General features: G+C 40.0%; 2 protein-coding genes across 4 annotated transcripts in view; one reads left to right on the top strand and one right to left on the bottom strand.

The window, feature by feature from the left end:
* LOC122669090 (NAD-dependent malic enzyme 62 kDa isoform, mitochondrial) overlaps window positions 1-22,769 on the top strand; it is a 97,080-nt gene that overhangs the window by 36,304 nt on the left and 38,007 nt on the right. For all 3 annotated transcript variants that reach the window (XM_043865766.1, XM_043865755.1, XM_043865746.1), the window contains exons 7-10: window positions 2,737-2,840; window positions 2,932-3,015; window positions 14,461-14,567; window positions 17,241-17,352. In XM_043865766.1, the coding sequence (XP_043721701.1) occupies window positions 2,737-2,840; window positions 2,932-3,015; window positions 14,461-14,567; window positions 17,241-17,352 (407 nt within the window). The remainder of the gene's footprint in view (window positions 1-2,736; window positions 2,841-2,931; window positions 3,016-14,460; window positions 14,568-17,240; window positions 17,353-22,769) is intronic.
* On the bottom strand, window positions 7,216-8,263 carry LOC122669100 (heat shock protein 83-like). The gene is made up of 4 exons (XM_043865778.1): window positions 8,094-8,263; window positions 7,817-7,958; window positions 7,427-7,704; window positions 7,216-7,323 (listed from the first exon to the last, which is right to left on the bottom strand). The coding sequence occupies exons 1-3, from the start codon at window positions 8,229-8,231 to the stop codon at window positions 7,442-7,444; spliced, it is 543 nt and encodes a 180-aa protein (XP_043721713.1). The 5' UTR covers window positions 8,232-8,263; the 3' UTR covers window positions 7,216-7,323; window positions 7,427-7,441.

Below are 22,769 nucleotides of genomic sequence, written 5' to 3'. Positions count from 1 at the left end.
AGTGGTACCAACCCCAGTCTGGTTGCACTTGAAAATCCCAACACCCAGATATCCATACTTCCATAGTGAGGTTGGACAACACCAATTACTTGGATTGGTCACATTCAGTGAAATTATCCTTGCAGAGTCGGGGGGAAGTTAGGGTACATTACTGGTATCATTAAGGCTCCTCATTCAATTGATCCTACATATCAAAATGGGAGACCGAGAACTCAACCGTTATTACTTGGTTGATATTTTCTATGACACCTGAGATTGGTAGGAGGCTTATAAGAAAGGAGACTGCCAAGGATATTTGGGATGGTGTCTCTAGGTCTTTTGACCAAGTGTGTTACTCGACTAAGGTCTACCACTTCAAAAGGTTATCACAATTAAGCAGGGAGACAAGACTATCTCTTAGTATTATAACACTATTATTGGTCTCTGGGAGTAGTATGATCATTATCGGGATCTCCAGTTGCCCAATCCTGAAGATGAAGTAAAGGTCTATAGAATTCTTGAAAAGGAGTGTGTTTTAATTCTCCTTGGCGGGTTGCACCCGGATTATGAGCCAATTCGGGTGGAAATTTTGGGCCGGTTACCCCGTCCATTTTTAGATGAAGTATGTAGCTACTTGCAAAGTGAGGAGACCTGAAGAGTAGTCATGGAAACTGTACCTTCCCTTGAGAGATCAACACTTTCCTCTAGCTCCCAAAGTGATTGGCGTGGTGGAGGAAGAGGCTAAGGGCCATACCTTGGGGATGACAGAGACCGACTCAGATGTGACCACTGTGGAAAATGTAGATACACTAAAGAGAGGTGCTGGGTCTTCATAAGCCTCCCTCTTGTCTTGTACCTACTAGTATGCGTGGTGGCAGGAGAGGACGATCCCAACCCGGACAGGGTAAAAGATGCTGCCCTTACGGGCGCCGATCAAAGATCGCCATCACAATGAACGTTTGTCAAAACTCATATACACACAAACATTCACAGTGGAAGACTATTAACCGAGTTGTGAAATATATTACAGGACAAAACATGTTTATACTCTGGTGGCTATTAAAACATGTATTACTCATCTCTGGAAATTTAAAACTGTTAGAAGATGAGAGAAGAGAATGAGAGCTGAAATGCTTGAGTGAGTTGTGACTCTCCTCAGCCCCTCTATATAGATTTCATTAATTAGGACGGAATTACAAGTATACCCTCCATAGCCAACTATCATTGCTAAGGAGAGAAATAAAGAAACAAATAACAAAGGAAAAAACCCAAAGTACCCTTATCGGGTTACATAACTCAACAAAAACTTTATTACCAACAAGTTATTTATCTTTCTCTCATCATATCAACTACTCCTCACAACACTCCTCTCAAGTTCTGTCTCTTAAGTTGGTGCACCTCATACACTCACAACACAAGAGGTCTGGAGCGGTGCATACCTCTCTTCTAAACACATCATCGGTAAAAGAAGTATATACAACGGGGATGAGCTAACAACTTAGTGAGGAACACAATATATTACAATCAAGTGCTTGTGTTCAACAAAAGGTACCAATACTCATACAACAGTTTACTATTAGTTAGGTCCCAACCATTATTGTGAAATACCGATTGTGCACCATGTAAAAAAGTTTAACCTGGTCTTGTGTCACCTATTCAACCCTTTATCCCAGAGCTGCAGCCTGGGAGAGGAATGACACGGCTCGTACTTGTAATTGGCCGTCCACATAAAGGATTTTATCGAGTCCTTGGCCGTCCACATAAAGGATTTTATTGAGTCCTTAGCTCGTCCACATACAGGATTTTACCGGAGTCCTTAGCTCATAAGAAACCTCATCCAGTACATAATCTCCTATTGGAAAGAGACGGTATTCACAAGGTCATATTCTCATAATATTACTATTATCAAACTCATTCACTTGTTTCACATATTTCGTTCACTTGTTCACATAACTCGTACTCATGTTCATGTAACTCGTACATACATTTACATTTCTTATTCACATGCTCACATTTCCTGTACACAAACATATATTCATACAACTTGTCATATAACGCCTTATCATCATATCATTCACCTCATATGGAAACACATATACGATTCTGTCACATTAATCATGCATACAAGTCAAAACATTCGATGATCCATATTATGCTGATACATTATATTACACACATGACCATGCTCATACATTTCAATGTACATCATATAGAAATACTAATATGATTCCCTTACAATCTCAACATAAAGCTATTAAATCTTATGAAACAGAATTATCTGTAAAGAATCTTGTAATATTTGCTCTTAAATATGTAAAACACACATTCATACGATATTGTACATTACAGTATATGATTCCTCACCTTGTCTCTTCTTGATGCCTACACTTCCATACTCACTAGCACTTGGGAAAACAGATTCCCCTACAAAACAGACTCAAGGATCTACCAGTCGATGAGTCCCAAAACTTACCTAAGTCTGCCGGTCATTTCCCAATCAACCTACAAAACCATCACATTCAAGGTCATTTTCGAGTATTTTCCAGACAATCTGGTTGGAGATTTCTTAATAGAAAATATACATTTTCAAGTCCTTTAACCATAGAAAGAAGAATCAGGTCATTTGCATTCCAAACGGCGGAGTTTTGTCCATTTATTTGGCTTTTTTATTATATCCAAACTATTTGAAGTGATTGAGTATGCATAACAGTATGGAATTTGCCTCTTTTGATTTCTCAAGTTTTTGATTGTATATAGACCTGGGATTGCAAGAACACCGCCTTGAAGGCGAGGAGTACCTTTCAGTTATTGATGAATTTATGGAAGCTGTTTTTACTCGTTGGCCCCATGTGATTGTACAGGTAGTTAGCTGTACTTACATATTGTAAAAGAGCACACTTTATTTATGATTATCTGCAAAAGTAAATAGTAATGTGATTTTTATTTTCTCAGTTTGAAGACTTTCAGAGTAAATGGGCCTTCAGGTTATTGCAGCGTTATAGAAATACATACCGTATGTTTAATGATGATGTTCAGGTAAGCAACTTTATGTGTCGCTGGTTTGAAAGATACTGTTGTTGTTGGATCCACAATGTGCAGGAGTGCCTTCTCATCCTGCATCATTTGCCTTAGTTCCAGGGTTCGATCTATAGTAGTTGGAACTGGAAAACCGCCAACCAGTGTGCTTCTTATCATTCATAGTACATTCAGATTGTATGAGTTGAATAATAAATCTATGCATCTTTATGAGTTTGTATAATAGTTTGGCTTGGAACATGAATAGGTTCTATTTCTTTTATCCTAATTGATCAAGTTGTTTGTTTGATCTTGGATTTAGGGAGCAAATGATATAGTGAGAGAATCCATAATTGCTTGTTTGATTAGCATTACGCTAACTGATATCATGCGTAACTTCATCGACAAGAAGTCTTGCATTAAGAGAAGAGGGGGTGGGGGAAGAAACTCTCTTAGATAGATTGTAAACTACACTAGGGCTTGTACATAAAACACAAACCTACTTAAAAAATTCTAAGGTTGTAGGGTTGATTTGCAGTACAGGGACCAGTGCTTATTTGGAAGATTGTCATAGAAGACAGCTGGAGAAGTTTGCCACACCCTCGACTTGATCACTGTTGGAATACTAATCTAGATTGGGGGTCTATGGGTGTCCATAGACTGATAGACCTCCATACTGTGGGGCTGTTTTACTAAGTAGTTTAGTTTACTTAGTTATTTGTTTCTACTTTCCTATTGTAACTAGATTACTAGATGGTGCTTTCCTACTCTGATTAGGAGGCTTTGCCTTCACGCATTGTGTAACTGTCGCACCCCTATCCCGAGACAAGGGAAATGTGACGGGAATACCCCTGTATTCCACACTAAACCACAGAATCAACGCTTTGCAGTGGCATGTTCACCATTCCCGGATAGATAGGATCACGAATAAGGTTCAGAGTCGCAGAGGAAGAATAAAGATTAATAATAACATAAGATTAAGGATTTCTAAATGATAACATATAATCTATTTATACGAAATTCCATCAAATGCCCGACCAATAATAAGTACTAAATCCATATGGTCAACAGTGTAAAGCATAAAGTAAAAGTCCGCCATCAATTAGTTACAAACATCCAAACATTCCTGAAGCAAGTTAAAAACAGTAATCCAAATCATAGGGCCTTCAGCCCACGTCACTACTCTCCCTGAACATCCATCTCACAAGCGTGATCATCGACACTATACTCATCAGCGGGTCCATTACAAATATCTTCACCGAGCATGAGTGTCCAACCAGGATCTCGCCAAACATCGATCCCAGCCAGATACGGTCAGCAAGATTGCTCATTAGTCTCCACAGCATGTCCTGCATCCACATCTAAAAACATAGGTTCCCGAGGGATGAGCTTCCACAAGCCCCGCGAGTGCATCAAACCACACACATCCATACAACAATAGATACAATATCAATGCATGCTGAAATATTATCATCACATATGATGCATGAATGCATTTGTTTATTTTTCCCCTAGCAACAAGATTCTAAGTCGGGTCAAGTACTACTATAGAATAGATAGCATTGTTGGCAACGGTGCCCAAAGTCCGGATGGCATACTGACAATGTCAAACCCATACTATGTTGGGAGCTTGCTAGACCGGACCCTGTTAGGTTTTCCACAAACCCCCGTTACAAACCCCGTCCTAGTTTTCAGCCCGATATACTGTCGGCGCCTGAACTTCTTTGTGGGTCACCCCGAAAACGCGGTCGGAACCCATGGGCTTGCCCGACACCTAATCCCCTGTCAGTAAGGGTCGTAGTACTGGGCATGTCAAAACCTAACCAGCAAGCAACTACTACAATGCATAAAAGTGTACAAGTGTAGCCTAGAGCTCGAGTCCATAGTGCCAAACACGGTGGCCCGGCTATCCTCTCGTCCCCTCTAGCTTACACCCATACACGAGATAATAATAGGATAGCGAGTGTGATACCGAGATACCGGTCGGCCGGTCACCACCCACCATCAATCACATACACATAGCATTCATTAAATTACATAGTTTACCTCACATCACTCACATGGCAATCACAAGTCCGGCGCCCACTTACGGCACTTGGATTCCATCACTCAATCATATCACATAATCATACATCCTCTTTAACATATGTTCCAAATTAGAAGTCCAGCCAATAAATCATAATCATATATCATCATCATGGCATTAATCTATAAAACATGACTTGCATAGTAATCACACCACATACATATCCTAACACATGCCTAATGAGAAACATTCCACAAAATATTTCCAAGTGTTTGATCCACTCATAAATCGTTGTACATATCCTTGGGTCCCGCGTGCACGTACGCTCTCACGATCACAGTAGATTACCCTAACACATCATGACACAGGTGTACAATAGGTGAGATAGGGTCTGGAGTCAAGGCCCAGAGCCAAACAGAGTTTCTGTTCTGTTTTTGTTCACAGCGGACGAATGGCTGCGGATGAAGTACTTCATCCGCAGGCTTTCGTCCGTAGAGAGCAAGAATTTGGCCTTAGCGGACGAAGGAGGCAGCGGACGGAGTACTCCTCCTGCAGCTTCGTCCCAGGCACACAGAAGCTGTTTTCAGCTATTCCTTGAGCATAGCCTTGGCTCAAGGCCAAGGGGCTGCAGGGAGGTCATTTGGGGAGTGCCATTGGCCTTCCAAGGTGATGATAAACATAACTTCTCATTTCAATTAGATTCAAAATGGATTCTAGTTCCCAAACCACAAGAATCTCCAAGTTGGATTTCCAAAAATGGGGTTTCTAATATATCTAAAGCTTGGGGATTGGGGTTGGGTCACTCCAAAGCTATCAATTGATGGTTCCAGCATTCAATAGAGTCTTTCAACCATTTAGGATACAAAGCCCCATGGTTTGGTCATGGATTGGTCAACTTCTTCATGTATTCTTTAAGGAAATGCATAGAAATTAGGTAGGGTTGATGACTTACAATGGGATTCAGTCAAGGGGCAGCAAGAGGATGAGTTCTCAAGCTGAAATTGGAGCTCCAAGCTTCAAGTTCCACGAACTCCAAGGTCCTAGGATGGAGGGCAGCCGGTTAGGGAGTGAGGTGAGCTCAAGTATGGCTCAAGTAGAGGTTGGAACCTCCCCTCCTCTCGCCTTCTTCCTTCTCTTCCTTAGCTCCCACGTTTTCTCTCTTCTTTAGGGTTTGGACAAATGAGAGAAATGAGGAAGAGATGGGGTTTGTCCTAATTTAGCTAAGTGGTTAAGGGTGTGTTTGTTTGGGGGGTGATTTAATGTCCAAAGCATGTTTTAAACACTTGGGACACCAAAAGGGGTGTAGGGTTTTAGTCATAGGGTTTAGCTAGGTCCATTAGGACATAAATGACCATAGGTTAGGTTGGGGTTTGACCTTGGGCTCAAGCCCAAGCCACAACATAAAACCAGGCTGTTTCTGGCCTCTGCGGACAAAGTGGCTGCGGATGAAGCACTTTGTCTGCAGGCTTCTTCTGCTTAATCCGCAGGGGTTATTTGTGCATATAGGTCTCCAGTTGAAGTGGGGTCTTTATAAGGGGTATTCTCATACATGTGGGGAGAACAATCGGGCATAGTTAGGTGTAGGGTCACATGTGAACTCCTATGGTTGGTTATATATTAGTGTGGTTGGGGTACGGGTGTAACAGTAACTATCTTATTCTTGTTATTAATATAGAGTGGACTTGGCGATAGAGACTATTCTGTTCTATTTCCTGACCCCCTTCTTCTTCCTATTGACTCTTTCCCTCATTCTCTCTCTTGCTTCTCTAAGGCATTACATGGTATCAGAGCTCCTCTGAAAATCTGGTTCATTAGATTCTGGTTTGAAGTTCCTTTTTTTTTTTTTTGGGAAATTTACACATGCCTCCTCCGAGGTATCGATTAATTAGCGATTCACCCATGCCGTTTCACTATTTACATGTACCTCCCCTACTTTGCAAAATATTGAATAAGTTAATCCAGTCTGTTAATTGTTCACGTTAGTGACAAAAACGGTAGGTGTGTTTTAGAAATTTTAGGACCAATATACCCTTGATAGGGTAGTAGCCAATATACCGTTGAACCACACCAAAAAAGAACATCTTGCACGTGAACATCTGTTCTTCAACTGCAACTCTTCTTCCCCGCCTACGGTGACTAAATCATCCAATTGGCTAATCATCCAACTGGTAAGAGTGTTTTAGATTTGCCTTTGGATTTTCTTGCTCGGTGGTCTTCTCTGTCCAGAGATAGATAGGATAGCTGATGGATTCAGAATGCTTCTTCACAAGATCCTTTATCCTTGTCTCTTCCAAGTATTCCATCTGCGAAAGGAATCAAATCGTTACGATTACAGATTCAACAGCACCAGATGAAATAAGAATGGCGGAAAAAGCTTTACATAAAAAAAAATCTCAGATTACAAACCTGGTCCTCCTTAAGTTAGAGAGTAATTTTAGTTCCCCTGCCTAGCTGCTCTCCAGTATCCCTGGTAACGGTGAATGAACCACCGGCTTGGGACTCCCTAATATACTGCTCGTCGTCATTGTGCTTGGTCGTCACAAGGACTTTTTTAGCAACGAGGTAAGCCGAGTAGAAACCCACACCAATTTGACCGATCCTGCTCACATCCTCCCCAGCCTGCAGGGCCTCCATGAACTCTTTGGTGCCAGACCTAGCGATTGTCCCCAAATTGTTTACCAAATCTACAGTAAATAGGAAGAAAGTATTATCACTTCAACTAAGACTACAACATCAAACCCAGAAGAAAAAATTCATACTCTAGAGTACACCATTGGAATGAATCACATTACTTACCAGCTTTGGTCATCCCAATGCCACTGTCAATGATCGACAAGGTCTTGTTGGCTTTATCAGTAACAAGCCTGATGAAAAGATCCGACTGTCCATCGAGCTTACTCTTGTCCGTCAAACTCTCAAATCTGATCTTATCCTGCGCCTGTTCATTCCAGATTCCAAATACATTATCAAAACCAAATAAAAAATCAACAAAGTGAAACCCTAAAATCTAAAAAAAAAAATCCCAGTAAAAAATCGAAGAATAATTATGGCAACAATGAAAATATAAACTCACATAAGAGGAATTACTAATAAGCTCACGAAGGAAGATCTCCTTGTTGCTGTAGAATGTGTTGATAATCAAACTGAGAAGCTGGTTAATCTCAGCCTGGAAAGCAGAGGTTTCCGTGTCTCCCATCTGAACTTCTGCCATTGTTCCTTCGAAGTAAAACGAAAGATCGGAGAAGAGAAAAACGAGAGCAGCTAGGGTTAATACGAAATATAGAACAAAGTTGGGAAGGCCTTATTTATAGATTCGTCTTCAATGGGAACTTCCCATTGAATGCCATCAGGTGAAGGTACACTCTGTCTCGAACACAAGTTACAGAACAAAGGACATTTCTTTTGTAAGGCCCCGAATCATGGTGAAGATCCACAAAATGGTACTGTAACTGTAGAAAGTTTCGTTTCTAGAAGGCCTTTTCAGTTGAATTTACATACCATATAGTTCTGAACATGCAAGAAGTTTCTGAGGAGCAAGAACAAACTGAGGAGAAGCCCTTCTCTGCACAAGAATACAGTCTCACACAATCAAACCCTAAAATTATCCCAGTCGCCAGAAGCCATTGGTGGTTGGGTTTAGTGCAGCGGCAAGAATGGTGGTCGCCTGGGAGGTGTGGAGCTGTTAGGGCGCAGTTTTCCTTTCGGTTTGGGAAGGGTTCACAGTAGAAAAGAATGGAAGAAGAGGTTTTGCTTATAATGAAGGGCAGTATGGTTAGTATAGTAAAAATTCTAATGTTTTTAGTCCCAAGTTAATGGACTGGATTAACTTAATCAATATTTTGAAAAGTAGGGGAGGTATGTGTAAATAGTGAAACGTCATGGGTGAATCGGTAATTAATCGATACCTCAGGGGAGGCATGTGTAAATTTTCCTTTTTTGTGAATAAAAAATTCATTACCAAAACCCCAGAGGGGAAAGAGGTAAAAAAGGGGGGGGGGGAACTATACAAACCTCAAGTCCTAGGAAAGCGGGTCAGGAGGCTGGAGAAGAGATGCATCCAAACCCCAAGATACAACAATATGCCTTTAAGTTCTCAGTTGAAGCTTGTAGCAACCTATGCTGTTTAATATCTTGATCTAGACCCTAGTTATGGGAATTATATGATAAACTAGGGTCTCTACTGTCAGAATTATTGATTACTTGGAGTTATAATGCTTCTGGACTCCATCTACTGCAATTTTATTCTTAATTTACTGGCGGCATGTTCTGTTTTGGTGGCTGTGAAGAGTGATCTTTGTATTCAATCCAACCAGAAGATGACTTTGAAGTTTTGAGGGTTTGTATAAACCCTTTGGATGTACACTCGATTCCCAGTTTTGGGATTCTTTTTTTTTATGAAAGAAAACCTTGAATTAAAACATTATTGAAATATTGTCAGACATACGATGCGAAGGTAGTTGATATGCTCTAGCATGCTGTGCTAGATTGTGTGCTGGCTGGATGAGGTATCTAGGCTGTTTAATTAAGTTTACAGACTGAAATAACTTAAAAAAGGTCTGGATATCAAAAAGTAAAGGGTAGAGTTCCCATGGCCAAGGATGATCATCTGCGTGTGTTAACCAGTTCTTCAGCTCCTCAGAATCAGTCCAGATAATCAGTTTCCTGCATTCCAGTAGAACTGCCCTTTCAATTCCTTCTTTGAGTCCTCTGATCTCCGTTTCCTGTGCTGTCCCTGCAATTCCAGAGTTCATTGATGATGCATATAATTCATGTTTGTGGATAATGACGGATCCCCATTCCCCTTTTTTTGAGGTGGGGTCAAAACTGCCATCTGTGATTATAATGGTGGATTCCATAGTGTCCAGGCATAGTTCTGAAACTCGTCTCGACTCGGCGAGTTTCTCGGTTCTCGAAAATCTCGAGATGAGATGCCATACGCATTATAAATCTACACTTTCTCGGCGAGATCTTGGTATCGTCTCGGTACAGCCAAATGATTCACTTTTTGAATTTATTTTCCAGTTTTTTTTTAGTGTTAAAAATTCAATCTCGCCGAGATCTCGGGTTAGAACCCACTTTTTTTACCCATTTTAATGCCCATTTGACCCATGTGCCCCTTTTATTAAAAGAGGCTTAGAGACAGAACTCGGAAATCTTGCTAGTTCTGTCCATAGCTCTCTAAACAAAGGGGAAAACAGCTCTCTCCCTCAATTTTCTTCCTCTTTCTTTCAAATCTTGGGTGGATTGCATTGTTTGAAGTGAGATTCAAGTGCTAATTTGCTATGTTTTACTAAATTATATGTAGAGTAGGTTGTTTTAGTATGACTCATCGCCTACCAACCTATGGTCCAAAGTAAAACTCATATTTGGACTTGTTTTTTGGCAAATCTGGGCATGCCATTGTGTTTAAATGGCCTGAAATAGGCTGGATACCAAGTGTCAGACCCAAAATATGTGTAAAACCCACCGAGTTGGGGGTCCGAGTCAAAAAAAAAAAATTGCACCAACTCGCCGAGATCTCGACTCGACTTGGTTTCTGGCTTGGCCGAGATGCCACCGAGACCCGAGTCTTAGAACCTTGTGTCCAGGTTCAGGTAAAACTCAATAGTGGGTGGGATTTGCTGTTGTGATGAATTGAAAGGAGGGCATCTTCCTCCACGACACATAGGAGTTGGTTATCACTAACCCACCTGTGTGTCTGCTGAAGAATTGTAGTTGGATGGGTCTTGTGATTTTGAAACACTACACTGTTCCTGTTTTGCCAAATGAAGTATAGAGTAATGCTTTCTATACTAAGAAGTCTATCTCCATCAGATTTGGAAATGGAAGAGTTGTAGATCAGTTGTGAGAAGGCATCTTGTATATTGTGTCCTTGAAGGTATTCTGTTCGAATCCCATAGGGCCTGCTGCCCAAACTCTTTTTGAGAAGGGGCATGACAGGAAGATATGCCATGGTGTCTGAGTTCCTTCATGATATATTGGGCAAAAGGCGGAAGTAGAATCTATCCATTGTAGTTTGTCTCCAGTTGCCACTCTTTCGTTAAGAACCTTCCATAGAAAGAGCTTGAATTTTGGGTGGACTTTTTATTCTCTAGATCCTGGACCATAGTGAATTCCTTTGTCGATTTGGCTGATTATCAGTAGCCAAATAAGCTGCAGCACTTTTGGTAGATGGAATACCAGATTTTGATATTGTGGTAAAGAGTTTGTCCTCATGAGGGTGGTGGGAGAGAGGGATTGAGAGGATGGATCGACTTATCGATTGGAAAATAAGGAACAGATAAAAGGGTATTCCAAGATCTCTCTATCAATCTCATTAACCGAAGTATAATGCAGATTTGGTTGAAAGGATGGAGGTAAATAATTTCCATTTGGAAGTGGGATCCAGGGATTAGACCACATGCTGATATTGGTTCCAGTGACAATGCGCCATCGAAGCAGTTGCCTGAAGATGGGGAGAACCGCTCGGATGCTGTTCCAGGCCCAGGAGCCTGTGGTAAATTTGGATAGAGGATTGAGGAGGGATGTGGTTGGGAAATATTTGGTTTTTAGAATTCTGGCCCATAGACTAGTTGGATTATTGATTAATCTCCAGGTAAGTTTCAAAAAGAGCTTTGTTATGGTTCCAATGAGATCTAAGGCCAATTCCTACTTCGCTTTTAGGTCTACAGATTTTCCCCCAAGAGATTGGAGTGTATCCTTTGTGATTCATGGGTTGGCCTTTCCAGGATACTGCACTAATGGAATCCAGTTTAGAGCAAATAGATTTGGAGAAAAGGAAACAGGACATCTGGTATGTAGGAATGGAGTTGAGTACTGATTTGATCAACACAGTTCAACCAGCTTGTGAGAGAAGGTTACATTTCCAATTGGAGAGTCTTGCTTGGACCCGGTTTAGCAAGGGAAATAAAGTGACTTTCTTGGATCGGTGTGGAAAAATGGTGGTGCCTAGCTAGGTATTTAGAGTTGTCCTCCATATCAGGTATTTCAAGAGTTCTCTGTATCTCACTTTATATAGATGCCAGAGTGTTCTTGCTGAAGAAAATCCCACTTTTAGACTTGTAACTGTTGACCAGATAAGGATTCAAAAAGGTTGAGGATTGCTTTCAGGGTGTTGACATCCTCAAGGGTTGCCCGGCATAAAAGAAGGGTATCATCAGCGAAAAGAAGGTGGGTGATCTCAGGAGCTCTTCGAGCAATTTTAATTCCAATAAAGAGGTTGAGCTCCTGGAAAGGCATTCCATAGTGATTATGAACAGATATGGGCTTAGGGGACACTCTTGTCATAGTCCTCTAGTAGGTTTAAAGAATTCGAAACAACTCCCCTCAAGTTTGATGGAAAAGGAACGTTGAAGAATGGCGGAGATGAGGTCACACCATTTCTGATCGAACCCTAAGAATTTAAACAGGGCCTTTAAGAAACCCCATTCAATTCTATCATAAGCTTTGGACATATCGAGCTTTAGGGCAAGGTAACTTTGTTTATCTCTCTTTTTTTTTTTTTTAAGAAATGGAAGATCTCTTGAGCAATGATGATGTTGTCCAAGATTTTACGACCTTTGATAAAGGCCGATTGGGAAGGGGAAATGATTTTTGGTAAGAAGTGTTTGAGCTTATTAGCCATGATTTTGGTAAGGATTTTATACTAGACATTGCACAAGCTAATAGGTCTGCAAATCTTCTACCCTACTGGCAGTCTCTTTCTTAGGGATTAAGGCAAGTAGTGTATGATTTATACCAAAGGGGAGGGATGAGGAAGAGAAGAACTTGTGGAAAAATTTAATGATTTCAGGTTTTACGATGTCCCAACAATGATGGTAGAACCCTGCAGAGATCCCATCAATCCAAGGTGCATTCATAGCCCCAATACTGAACACAGCATTTCTTATTTCATTAACTGAGGGGAGAGAAGTAAGAGTGGGTAGGGAAGAGGAATTGGGGATCGGTTTGAAAAGGTATTCCACAAAGGATGGGTCAAGGGGATTAGATGTTGTCAATATCTCTTTGAAATGGTTTGCAAAGAGGTGAGCAATTTTGGGGGTGTTTGTGATAATATGGCCTCCACCATTTTTGATGGTACAGATCCGGTGAGTTCGGAGGTTTTGTTTTTCAATACAATGGTAGATATGGGTGTTTCTATCTCCTTCAGAGATATATAATTGTCGGGACTTTTGTACCCAGAAAAGTTCTTCTGCATCCAGAATCATTTTAAAGGATTTATAAGCATCATTTAAAAGGTTCAAGGAGTGCACAGAAGGTTCACAGGATTCCAGAAATTGGATACGGTTCAGTATATCATTCTTAATGGCATCAATTCTTCCAAACACACGAGCATTCCAATTTTTTTAAAAAAGAGATGCCATTGATCTTGACCATAAGGTTGTCAGCTTGGATAGAACTCCAGGAAGAAGCCACAAAGCTTAGGAATTCAGGATGTTTGATCCAGGCAGCTTGAAAGTGGAATAAACCAAAAGTTAGAACTTTTAGTTTACCTTTGAGGTGAAACCAAAAGTTCCATTGATCATAGACCCTTAAGAGTTTTGGTTTGATTGTTGGACGCTTCTGATCAATAGAACAGGAAGAGGAGTCAGCCAAAAAGAAACACCACCAAAAGTAACGGCCACCAAGATACGCATAGTGATTTGATCTTTTGATCACCCATTTTTGGAAAACCTTTTTTGGGGGCTTCCTCTTTACACACGGAAGATTGGATTGCCTGAATCATGAGTCTTATATTATTTGAAGCCTTCGCTATGGGGGCACCTTTGGACAATAACGCCTAGAAATAGGAATCGATGTATTATGGGTGGAAATATCAGTGTTCTTTTATTTTAAACTTGGTTGAAAACATTGAAACCTAAGAAACTAGATACTCTCATGATGTGTGAGCAATACTATGAGAACCTTGAGAAATTCGGTAACACACTGACACTTGTGCATGCTTCCGAAACTTACTGAAATGCTAAGGAACACATGGAGTCAATAGAGTCTAATATTGGTGTAAAGCTTCCAATTTCTCATTCTCCGCTCAATTATGAGAACTATCATGTTTCAGCCAACACAAACTTTTTTAGCAGTTCATGCTGTAATTTTTATGTGAACATTTGACATTTTCGTTTCATGGATATATAGAATATTCTTTGAAAGGATTGCAATCTGTGCTTCAAGATTTTGTTCATGCATTTGAGGCAAGTTTCCTTTAAGGACCCTGCAGCAGTTTGCTTGTCCACCTTGTTAAACTTGCTTTTAAGTAAGTAATCAAAGATGTATGTTCCTACTGAAGTACAGAAAAGGAAAGGTATATGGCGCCATGCCCATGCTGCTTGTTTCGACGGCAAGCCAAGCTATGGATTGGCCAATTTATATGTTGACAATATCATTAAATACTGTTATCATCTAACATAACTAGAAATGTGATTTAATATTTATATACTTCACAGGGTACAGCGGGGGTTGCTGTAGCAGGTCTTTTAGGAGCTGTAAGAGCACAAGGAAGGCCAATGATAGACTTCCCGAAGCAAAAGATAGTTGTTGCTGGTGCTGGAAGGTATGATACTTGTCCTACATCTCGAGCCGGAAGTCATTAGACATTTCTTTTATGAAGAAAAGCCATTACTTTGCTACACTTGTAGCCTCATATTTGATTTGTCCCTACATATTCTTTTAGAATCCATCTTATCTTTAAGTAATGCATTTTAACACTTGTTTCATTTACTGATTAGTGCCTTCTTATTGCAAAAGCACGGTCATCCATGGTTACTAGGAAACCTGTTTCTTCCATGAATGTGAGTTGTCGCTAGTCAAAAAGAGTGGCTTTTTCATGCTGTGTGTGGGCTTACGATTTCAGTGGGTTCCATTACAAATGCTCGATTATATAGTCCAGGAAGACGAATTTTGTTTACGTTTTTAAGTCATGGAGTGCTTGATGTGTACATTTTTAGTACATAGAGTCTTTCTATATGGATGTAACTCCTATGGTTATTTAAAAATTGACTGGTTAAATGTTGTTTTGTGTGAGTTGTGCTCATTGTGTCCATTTTAGGTTATGATCTCTCTCTCTTCTGCAGTGATTCTGTTCCTTTCTCAGCCCCTCTGTTCTCTTCTCTTTCTTCGTTGTCAAAGTTACAATTCAGGAGTACCGTTATCAGTTGCTAATTTTCTTACTACTTCCCTAGTGAATCCTAGACTTTTTCCTGCCACCTCTTCCTTGTTGTTCGGCTGCCCTTCATCAGGATGTTTCTAGTAAACCCTTTTATGTTTCATTATGTCCTCCCATGTCCCATGAAAGCATAACCATATAATTTGTGGGTGTTTTCCTCTTTTCTGTTTCTCATATAATATTCCACTTTTTTTCTTTCAGTAGCAATACGGGTAAACATAGAATAAGGCATACTATAATAGCATCTAAAAATTTATCCAGATTTGACAGCAGACTGTATGGTCCATGCCCTTGTACAACATCACCATCAATCTCCTGGCCCTTGCAACACTCCTTGTTCTGTAAACCGGTCCCTGGTTGATCTGATCGGATCCCGGACACGTGAGAGCCCAGCCCGGGAGGAATGAATGGTTCCCTGGCGCTTCATGGGACGGACGTTCGCAGTCCCCCTCCCTCTAATCTAACTCTACCTCGCTCACCCAGGGAGGATTAAAGTCTCACAAGATTGTCCTCTTCAATCCTCATTTGAGAATGAATATTGCCAAAAACGGTCCAGTTCCCATTTTTGGGGCTTTTCTGAGCACCCAACCTAGGTTAGGGGCTTTCTTCGCAAGCGGCCAAAAAGCAAGCCGCTAGGCGCTCAAGCACCCTTAGACGTAAAGGCGCTACTTAGCCCAACTCTAAACCAAGAAGAAAGTCCTTCCGCCCCTATTTGAGTAAGGCGTGCGCCAGAACAAGGCGAGGAACGGTTCCCCTACTCGCTTGCTAATGGACTGTAGCCAGAACGAAGGCATGGATTATATACCAAGTCTTTCCTATTCTCCTAGTCAAGCATTGTTGCCTCGCGCCAGGCGGTATAGTTTGTGTTCAGTTGACTCCGTCTCTCTAGATTAAAGAGAGAACAAAAGAATTTTAAGCAAGGAGTCCAGCATCATTACAAAGCTATATTTGAGATTGGCGGGCTTTTCCCGAGTGACCCATTATGTTGAGGGAGTTCAAGAATGTAGATGTATAAGTTTTATTTGGAAGGTGTAGGTTTTGTACTTCTTTCATTTTCATTTCCATGTCGAGCAATGACTCTCTCTGATGCAGTTGCATTAGGCATTAATCCTGTATAAAGGCCTACATCCAATCTTGGGAGGCTCATAAGGTGTTGGTGGCAGTCCAGTGGACTGAAATTGACATTTGGGTAGTAATATTATAGGTTAGGCCTTTTATTTTTGTTTTTCATTGTAAGGGGCCTAATTTCTAAGCTTATGAAGTGAGGATAAAGTTAGTAATGGGATTAGTAGTTAAATGTTTGAGTTAAATTAGAATACTTAGAATACTTAATAGCTAGATAAAATTCTGTTGACTTTATTTACTTTATTGAGTATGTGTGAATGTGATTGGGAGTCTTTTTATGAGTCAATTTAGCAATTTTAGGTGGTCTTTATATGTGTAATAACCTTTCAATTGGAGATGTTTTGAGTAAAAGAGATGAGTTTTAATGCTTCTGAGCAGCGCATACGTGATCGGTATCCCATACCTGATTTCTTCTCTTCCTTTCTGTTCTCAAATTCTCTGTTCTTCCTCCCAAGCAGATCGGTCTCATCTCTTTTCCCTCTTCTTCCATTGATCTGATTTCTTCCCTTAACAATGCAGTTGCTTCCTTTATTTCAGATCTGATCACAAATTTGATCATTTGGCTTGTTTGCATCTGAGATTCATAATCTGGATTTTTCAGATTGCATTACTCTTCTTTATTGACACTTTTATATAGCATTCCCCTCTACTACACTCTGTTTGCAAGATATTTTAACACTCATGGAAATTAAGTATACAAATTGAAGTTGAAGTCATGGTCTAGTAAGCTTGACAGAGTATAAACAAACCAGGCCTCCACTAATTGTCACAAGCAATGTGAATTTAATGGTTAATTGTAAGAATAAATTTTGAATTGTATTGGATGCTAAGTATACTGTATTACTTTATTTTTCTACGTATCAGATGAAATTCAAGTAATATCCTTCTGCTCCTGGTAGAAGATTTTGAGACATGTTTTACCTTGTGATGTTGCAGTGCAGGATTAGGAGTTGTAAATGCTGCAAGAAAGACCATGAAAAGGATGCTAGGTAATAATGAGTCTGCTTTTGAGAGTGCACGGAGTCAATTCTGGGTGGTTGATGCCAATGTGAGTAATCTCTCTGTATCATTTCCAAAGTTAGACTTAAATAAGACATGACAGCTAAGTCCTCAGCCCTAATACTCTGAAGATCTATTAAAAGTGGGTCTCAGTATCTTTGGAGTGGAAGGATGTTGTTGTCAAGGCATCGCCTAGGCGACGCTAAGCATCCAGGTGCCTTGGAAACCTTGATCACCTAACTGGTGTCACCTTGAATTTGGACCCTCTCCAACGCCTTGGGTCGCCTAGACGCCGTGGCAACTATAACGCTAACATAGCTCTTGAACGCTTCTTTTTCAATCTAATTTATTGCTTTTTTATTTATACTTCCAAATTGTTTTTCCCATTATTTGACCATCTCAATTCATATTTGGATGATGGATATGGACATGGAATCAAGTATTGCATCTGTCCGTATCGACTGATACGTGTCTGTAACAAGAGGCACTGATATATGATACATTACAAAATTATATCTTACCTGTATCGCCTAATATGGGTCGATACAGGTTCGATACACTCGATACGCCTCCTTTAAACCTGCAAAACAGAAACCGTGAGTGAGATACAAAACCGAGAGAAACTGAAGGCCTTGGAAACTCTGATTTTCTTTTCGATTTGAGTTGGGCGAACTCATCTAGCATAAAAAACGACCCTAATCTTCACCATTTCAACTAGTTTCAGCGTTGTATTGCTCAAATCTTGTATCAAAACAGGTTTGTGTGCAAAAAGAGGTAAAGTTGTAGATCTTGGTTTGTTTTAGGTCAAATCTTTTTTTTTTTTTTTTTGGGGTTATGCATCACTAGATTAGATAAAAGCAACTCAAATCCTTGTATCAAACTAGGTTAAGTGCTTGGATTTGAGCATTTAATGTATTATTTTTCTTTGAAACCAAAACTGGAAATTTTTTGTTTTTGAAATTTGTGATTTCCTTGCACGGTTTTAGGTATCAGTATCGGATTGGTATTGTACGGACATCCATTTTTTGGTTAAAAAAAGTGCTGTTTTGTTCCTATATCGGCCCGATATGGCTAATACTTATCAGTACCCGCTGACGACTGATACCGTGAACTAAATCCTTGATTCCTTGTGCAAAATGCTAATAATATGCTTTGTGAATTAAATATGATCAAAGAGGATGAGATCCATCATCCTCTTTGATTTGTATTTTTTTTTTTTAATTTGTATATTTTTTACTATTAATATTTTGTTCTCCTTTTTGTACTTGATATATCTTTAGATATTGCATAATAAGGTGTTTTATGCTTCAAAATTGTATTTTGCATGTATTCTAAGCATTTCTAATGTAGTCCTAGATTGGTAGGAGACCAACTAGGAGCCAGTAAACCAAGATCTGTTATGAACAGGTGAATCGGCTAGGTCAAAATAGGGTTTTTGGTGAAATTAGGATTAGGGTTTGATGTGTGGGTTATGTCAAGTTGAGGTAGGGGAGTCTATCAGTGAAGGTCTTGAGATGTTTTGATGGAGGTAGGTGTGTAAAAATGGGCAGCAAGGTTAGGGTTAGAGTTAGGGTTTCGGGTTTTTGAAAAAAAAAAGGAAAAGATGGATTTTTAGGGTTTATGATGGTCAGATGAGGAAGCAACTTGGATCGAGTTTTCCTTATGGTGAGAAAAAGGAGGGATTTTGCTGGCTGGTTTGGTCTGGGCAGAATTTAGGTATTGGGAAAATTGAAAACAAAAGGGGAATCTTAGGGTTTGGGCTGTGAGAGGATTAGAAAAAGAAAGGTTGGGGATGGGATGATTCAAACTTACTGTTGTTGTAGAGAATCCTTGGCAGCAGCTTGTTTGAATGAAGAAACTTGAATAAAAATTGAATCTTGCACGAAGAACACCAAAAGAAAGCTTCAAAAGAACCATCTGGGCTTAACACCGCAAAGTGTCGATTGGATCAAACACCAATCCCACCAACGAACCACCCGAGCTTCCCACCGCAAGGCGTCAATCGGATCAAACACCGATCCCACCAGCCTTGATCAAACACATGACAAAAATCTTCGTTGGAGAAGAAGAGCAGCAAAAGCTTTTCATTAATATCAAAATTCGTGTTCAGGTCCCCCGTACAAACTTATATAAAAGACTCAAAAATAGACTCCTATACTAAAAATTAAAGGCCTAACCCAATCTTTAACTTATTAGGTAGCTTAAACTGACTAGGAAACTGAAATAGACTCAAATAGAGTCCTAATTTAGCCCCACTAAACATTTAAAAGAAAACTACTAAAATCACTTAAATTGAACCATTGGTTGAACCGGTTCAATTTATGAACAAAAACACCAAAATAAAACTTTGTATGGAACTAAAACAACTAATCCTGTATGCAATCTAATTACCCATATTTTAGGCCCATAAAAGTGGCTTATTACATAGAAAACCCATGGGATCCAAGGCCCAACACGTATATAACCCAATCCTAGACTTATTCTTAATAAAACAAGCTTATTTTGGTGCTGAATCTACATCAATTTCCTTGCATTTCTTGACCATTTTCACACTTATCCTTAGCATATCTTGGGTCTCTTTGGTACGATAAATTACGTCTCTTAAAATCACCTTCCCTATACGCTGACTGATACCGTCATATCGATAATGATGCTTTACATGTTGGATGTGGCTACTAAAATTTTATTTAACCAGGCCTAGAGAATCATTTCCATGTATGCTCTCTCCTTGTGTTTCCCAAGTTATTTGTTTGGTATTTCTGTTAGTTACTAGACCTTTATGGTACATCTTCACATATCCCTAATCATGTGAAGAGCTTCGCCCCCACCTCGACCAAAAGTAAAAATTTCATAAATAATTTGCCTGGCCAAAGCTAAAGTAGGGTAATAGAGATGATCCCCCACCCTTTGTTATTAGGTGATACTCCTCTAATTGCCGCATGGAAAGGTTTTAAGGCCAATCTGAAGCATCCATTAGATAGTGGACCTTCTGGCTTGCCTATATGTCGAGTTGCACACCTCAACCATATGCTCACTCGTGTGTTTAAGTTTTGCTTGAATAAATTCAGCTATTGTTTTTAAAGTTTAATTACAAAACGGTTGGGGGAAGAAGCAGTGTTGTAGTGTGGGGCTGTTATTTAACATGACTAGAGGGTGACATCATTATCAATTGTTTCTGGGTGTGTGGGCCCCTGGTTTATGCTGTCTGAGGCCTCTGGGCCCCTCAGGTCCCACAATATTAGAGGAAGTCGATGCCCTTATTTCTTTAGCTTTGGAAACCAACAGCAGAAGAAACTCAATGATATCTGGAATGACCAATCTTTAGGCAAAGCCTCAATCTCCTGAAATTGCTCCTAACTCAGAGCCAAGCTCTGTGATCTCCGTCCAATACTTCAAGACGGGAAGAAGCTGCAAATGATGCATATGCATTGATGAAGTACAATCCTACTACCAAACTAATATTCATATGCACTGATGAAATACAGTCCTACTACCAAAACTAAGGGAACTATAAATTGATGCATCAAATTCAATTGCCAATATGTGCATTTATGTAGGGCTCTGTACAACAATTTGTTGTGTGTCCTAGGCATACACAAAATATTAGACCAGTTAGAATTCTTCCCCAGGTTGTATTCTATGGGTTCGACCTATCTGCGGACGATAGTGGGTTCTGCCCTTTTCTGCAGGAGTGAGCCCATTCTAAATCTGGAAATGGTTTTTATGCATAGAGAATGAATTGGTAACGGCCAGGGACATGAATTCACACATTAGATTTGCCGAACCTCCATAGTTTTATTACCCGGGAATTTTTTTTTGAAGTGGGGTTGGGGGGAGCTATCCAACATAGCAAATGGTCAGTGGAATCCCAACCAGTAAGAAAAATTTGCTTCAATTGAGTCTTGTTGTCTTTGGTGACCAATGAGCTTAATTATTTCTGGTGTCTCTGGGCAACGAATAATCAGACCTGCACAGTGTCTTCCTTTCCATCTCTCCTATTTTTGCATGTAAGGCAACTAAAACTTATGATACAAGATGAATAGTTCCCGACACTTAAATGGCCTCCAAAGCACAAATTATTAAAATCAATGTTGGAGATGACAACCTTTCCATTTGTATGTTTACCAAGGTTTTTTGTTTGCTACCATATCTGTAGCGTTCGCAGGCTCAAGTGGGCCAACAATGTGAGGAAATCTAAAATGATTATTCCAGCACCTAGATGCAGTTGTTAGGACTGTCTAGTCTACAATTATGTGCTTCTTCTTCTTTTGTAGAGAGGGCTTTGGTAACTTAGTACAGATATATTTTTTGGGTTTTGCCGATGAATCGCCTTTTGATTCTTAGTATTTAGTGGCTTAATATGTGAATGATGTTCCTGGTTCCCAATTTCTGTGGAAAACTTTCTTCCAGTTATTTAGGTTTAGTTAGTTTACAAGTAGTTCTTTTTTCTTGTTTCAAGGTTTAGGTTTTAATTACTTGGTGGAGAACCATATGCCATACCATGTATGCATTTTGCATCTCTAAGAACGTGTTTATAAGAGGACACTTATATGTGTATTTTGTCGATTCTCTTGAGTAATATATCTGGAAATCCCCGCCGGTTGCAAATGTCGTGCCAGGAGCCGGGTCGGTCAAATCGTCCATTGGTGCTAGGCCCATAGCTAAAAACCCTACTTTCTTATGATTACGAGGTTCATTCGAATATGAAATCCAAGTTGGATTTTAGGTTAAGAAAGTAAGTAAGAGAGCAGGAAGAAGAAGAGGTAGAAGGAAGGAGACGAGAGAAGGAGAACAATATTTTGGTAGAATGTGTGTTGTGAGAGATAGCTCTCCATACCTATATTACTTCATTAATAGACTTTGAGAATATTACATACACCTCCCTAGGGAGGTAAAAGGTAAGAAAGGTAAAAAGTAGAAAATACACAATAGTGCAACTAGATATAAGACTAGTTCCCAAACTACCCTTATCACATGAGTTCTAACAACACTAACACTCCCCCTCAAGCTGGAGAATAAATGTCATGCATTCCTAGCTTGCACAGGAGAGTACTTAGTGAAGATATCCGTTAGTTGGTCACCAGTCTTCACACAAGGAGTACAAATGCAGCCTGAGTCTATCTTTTCCTTGATAAAGTATCGATCCACTTCAATGTACTTGGTCTTGTCATGTTCACTGGATTATGGGCAATACTGATGGCTGCCTTGTTATCACAGTAGAGTCTCATAGGGCCTTCAGTGTCAAATCCCAGTTCCTAAACAAGCCTTTTCAACCATATGAGTTCACACACTCCATGAGCCATAGCTCTAAATTCTGCCTCTACACTAGATCTGGCTACAACTTGCTGTTTTTTGCTTTTCCATGTATTCAAATTACCTCCCACAAAGGTACAATAGCTTGAGGTAGATCTTCTGTCTGTAATGGATCCAGCCCAATCGGCATCAGTGAAGCCTTCCACTCTCAAG

The sequence above is a fragment of the Telopea speciosissima genome, chromosome 1 (assembly GCF_018873765.1).
Source record: "Telopea speciosissima isolate NSW1024214 ecotype Mountain lineage chromosome 1, Tspe_v1, whole genome shotgun sequence".
Classification (NCBI taxonomy): domain Eukaryota; kingdom Viridiplantae; phylum Streptophyta; class Magnoliopsida; order Proteales; family Proteaceae; genus Telopea; species Telopea speciosissima.
This window is presented reverse-complemented; position numbering and strand designations above follow the sequence as displayed.

Excerpts from the sequence above, each read along its gene's own strand:
- LOC122669100 (XM_043865778.1), bottom strand. The coding sequence starts at position 8,231 with ATGGCAGAAGTTCAGATGGGAGACACGGAAACCTCTGCTTTCCAGGCT. Across the intron at positions 7,959-8,093 it reads TTATTAGTAATTCCTCTTAT|GCGCAGGATAAGATCAGATT; the intron begins GTGAGTTTATAT and ends TGGAATGAACAG. Across the intron at positions 7,705-7,816 it reads CATTGGGATGACCAAAGCTG|ATTTGGTAAACAATTTGGGG; the intron begins GTAAGTAATGTG and ends TATTTACTGTAG.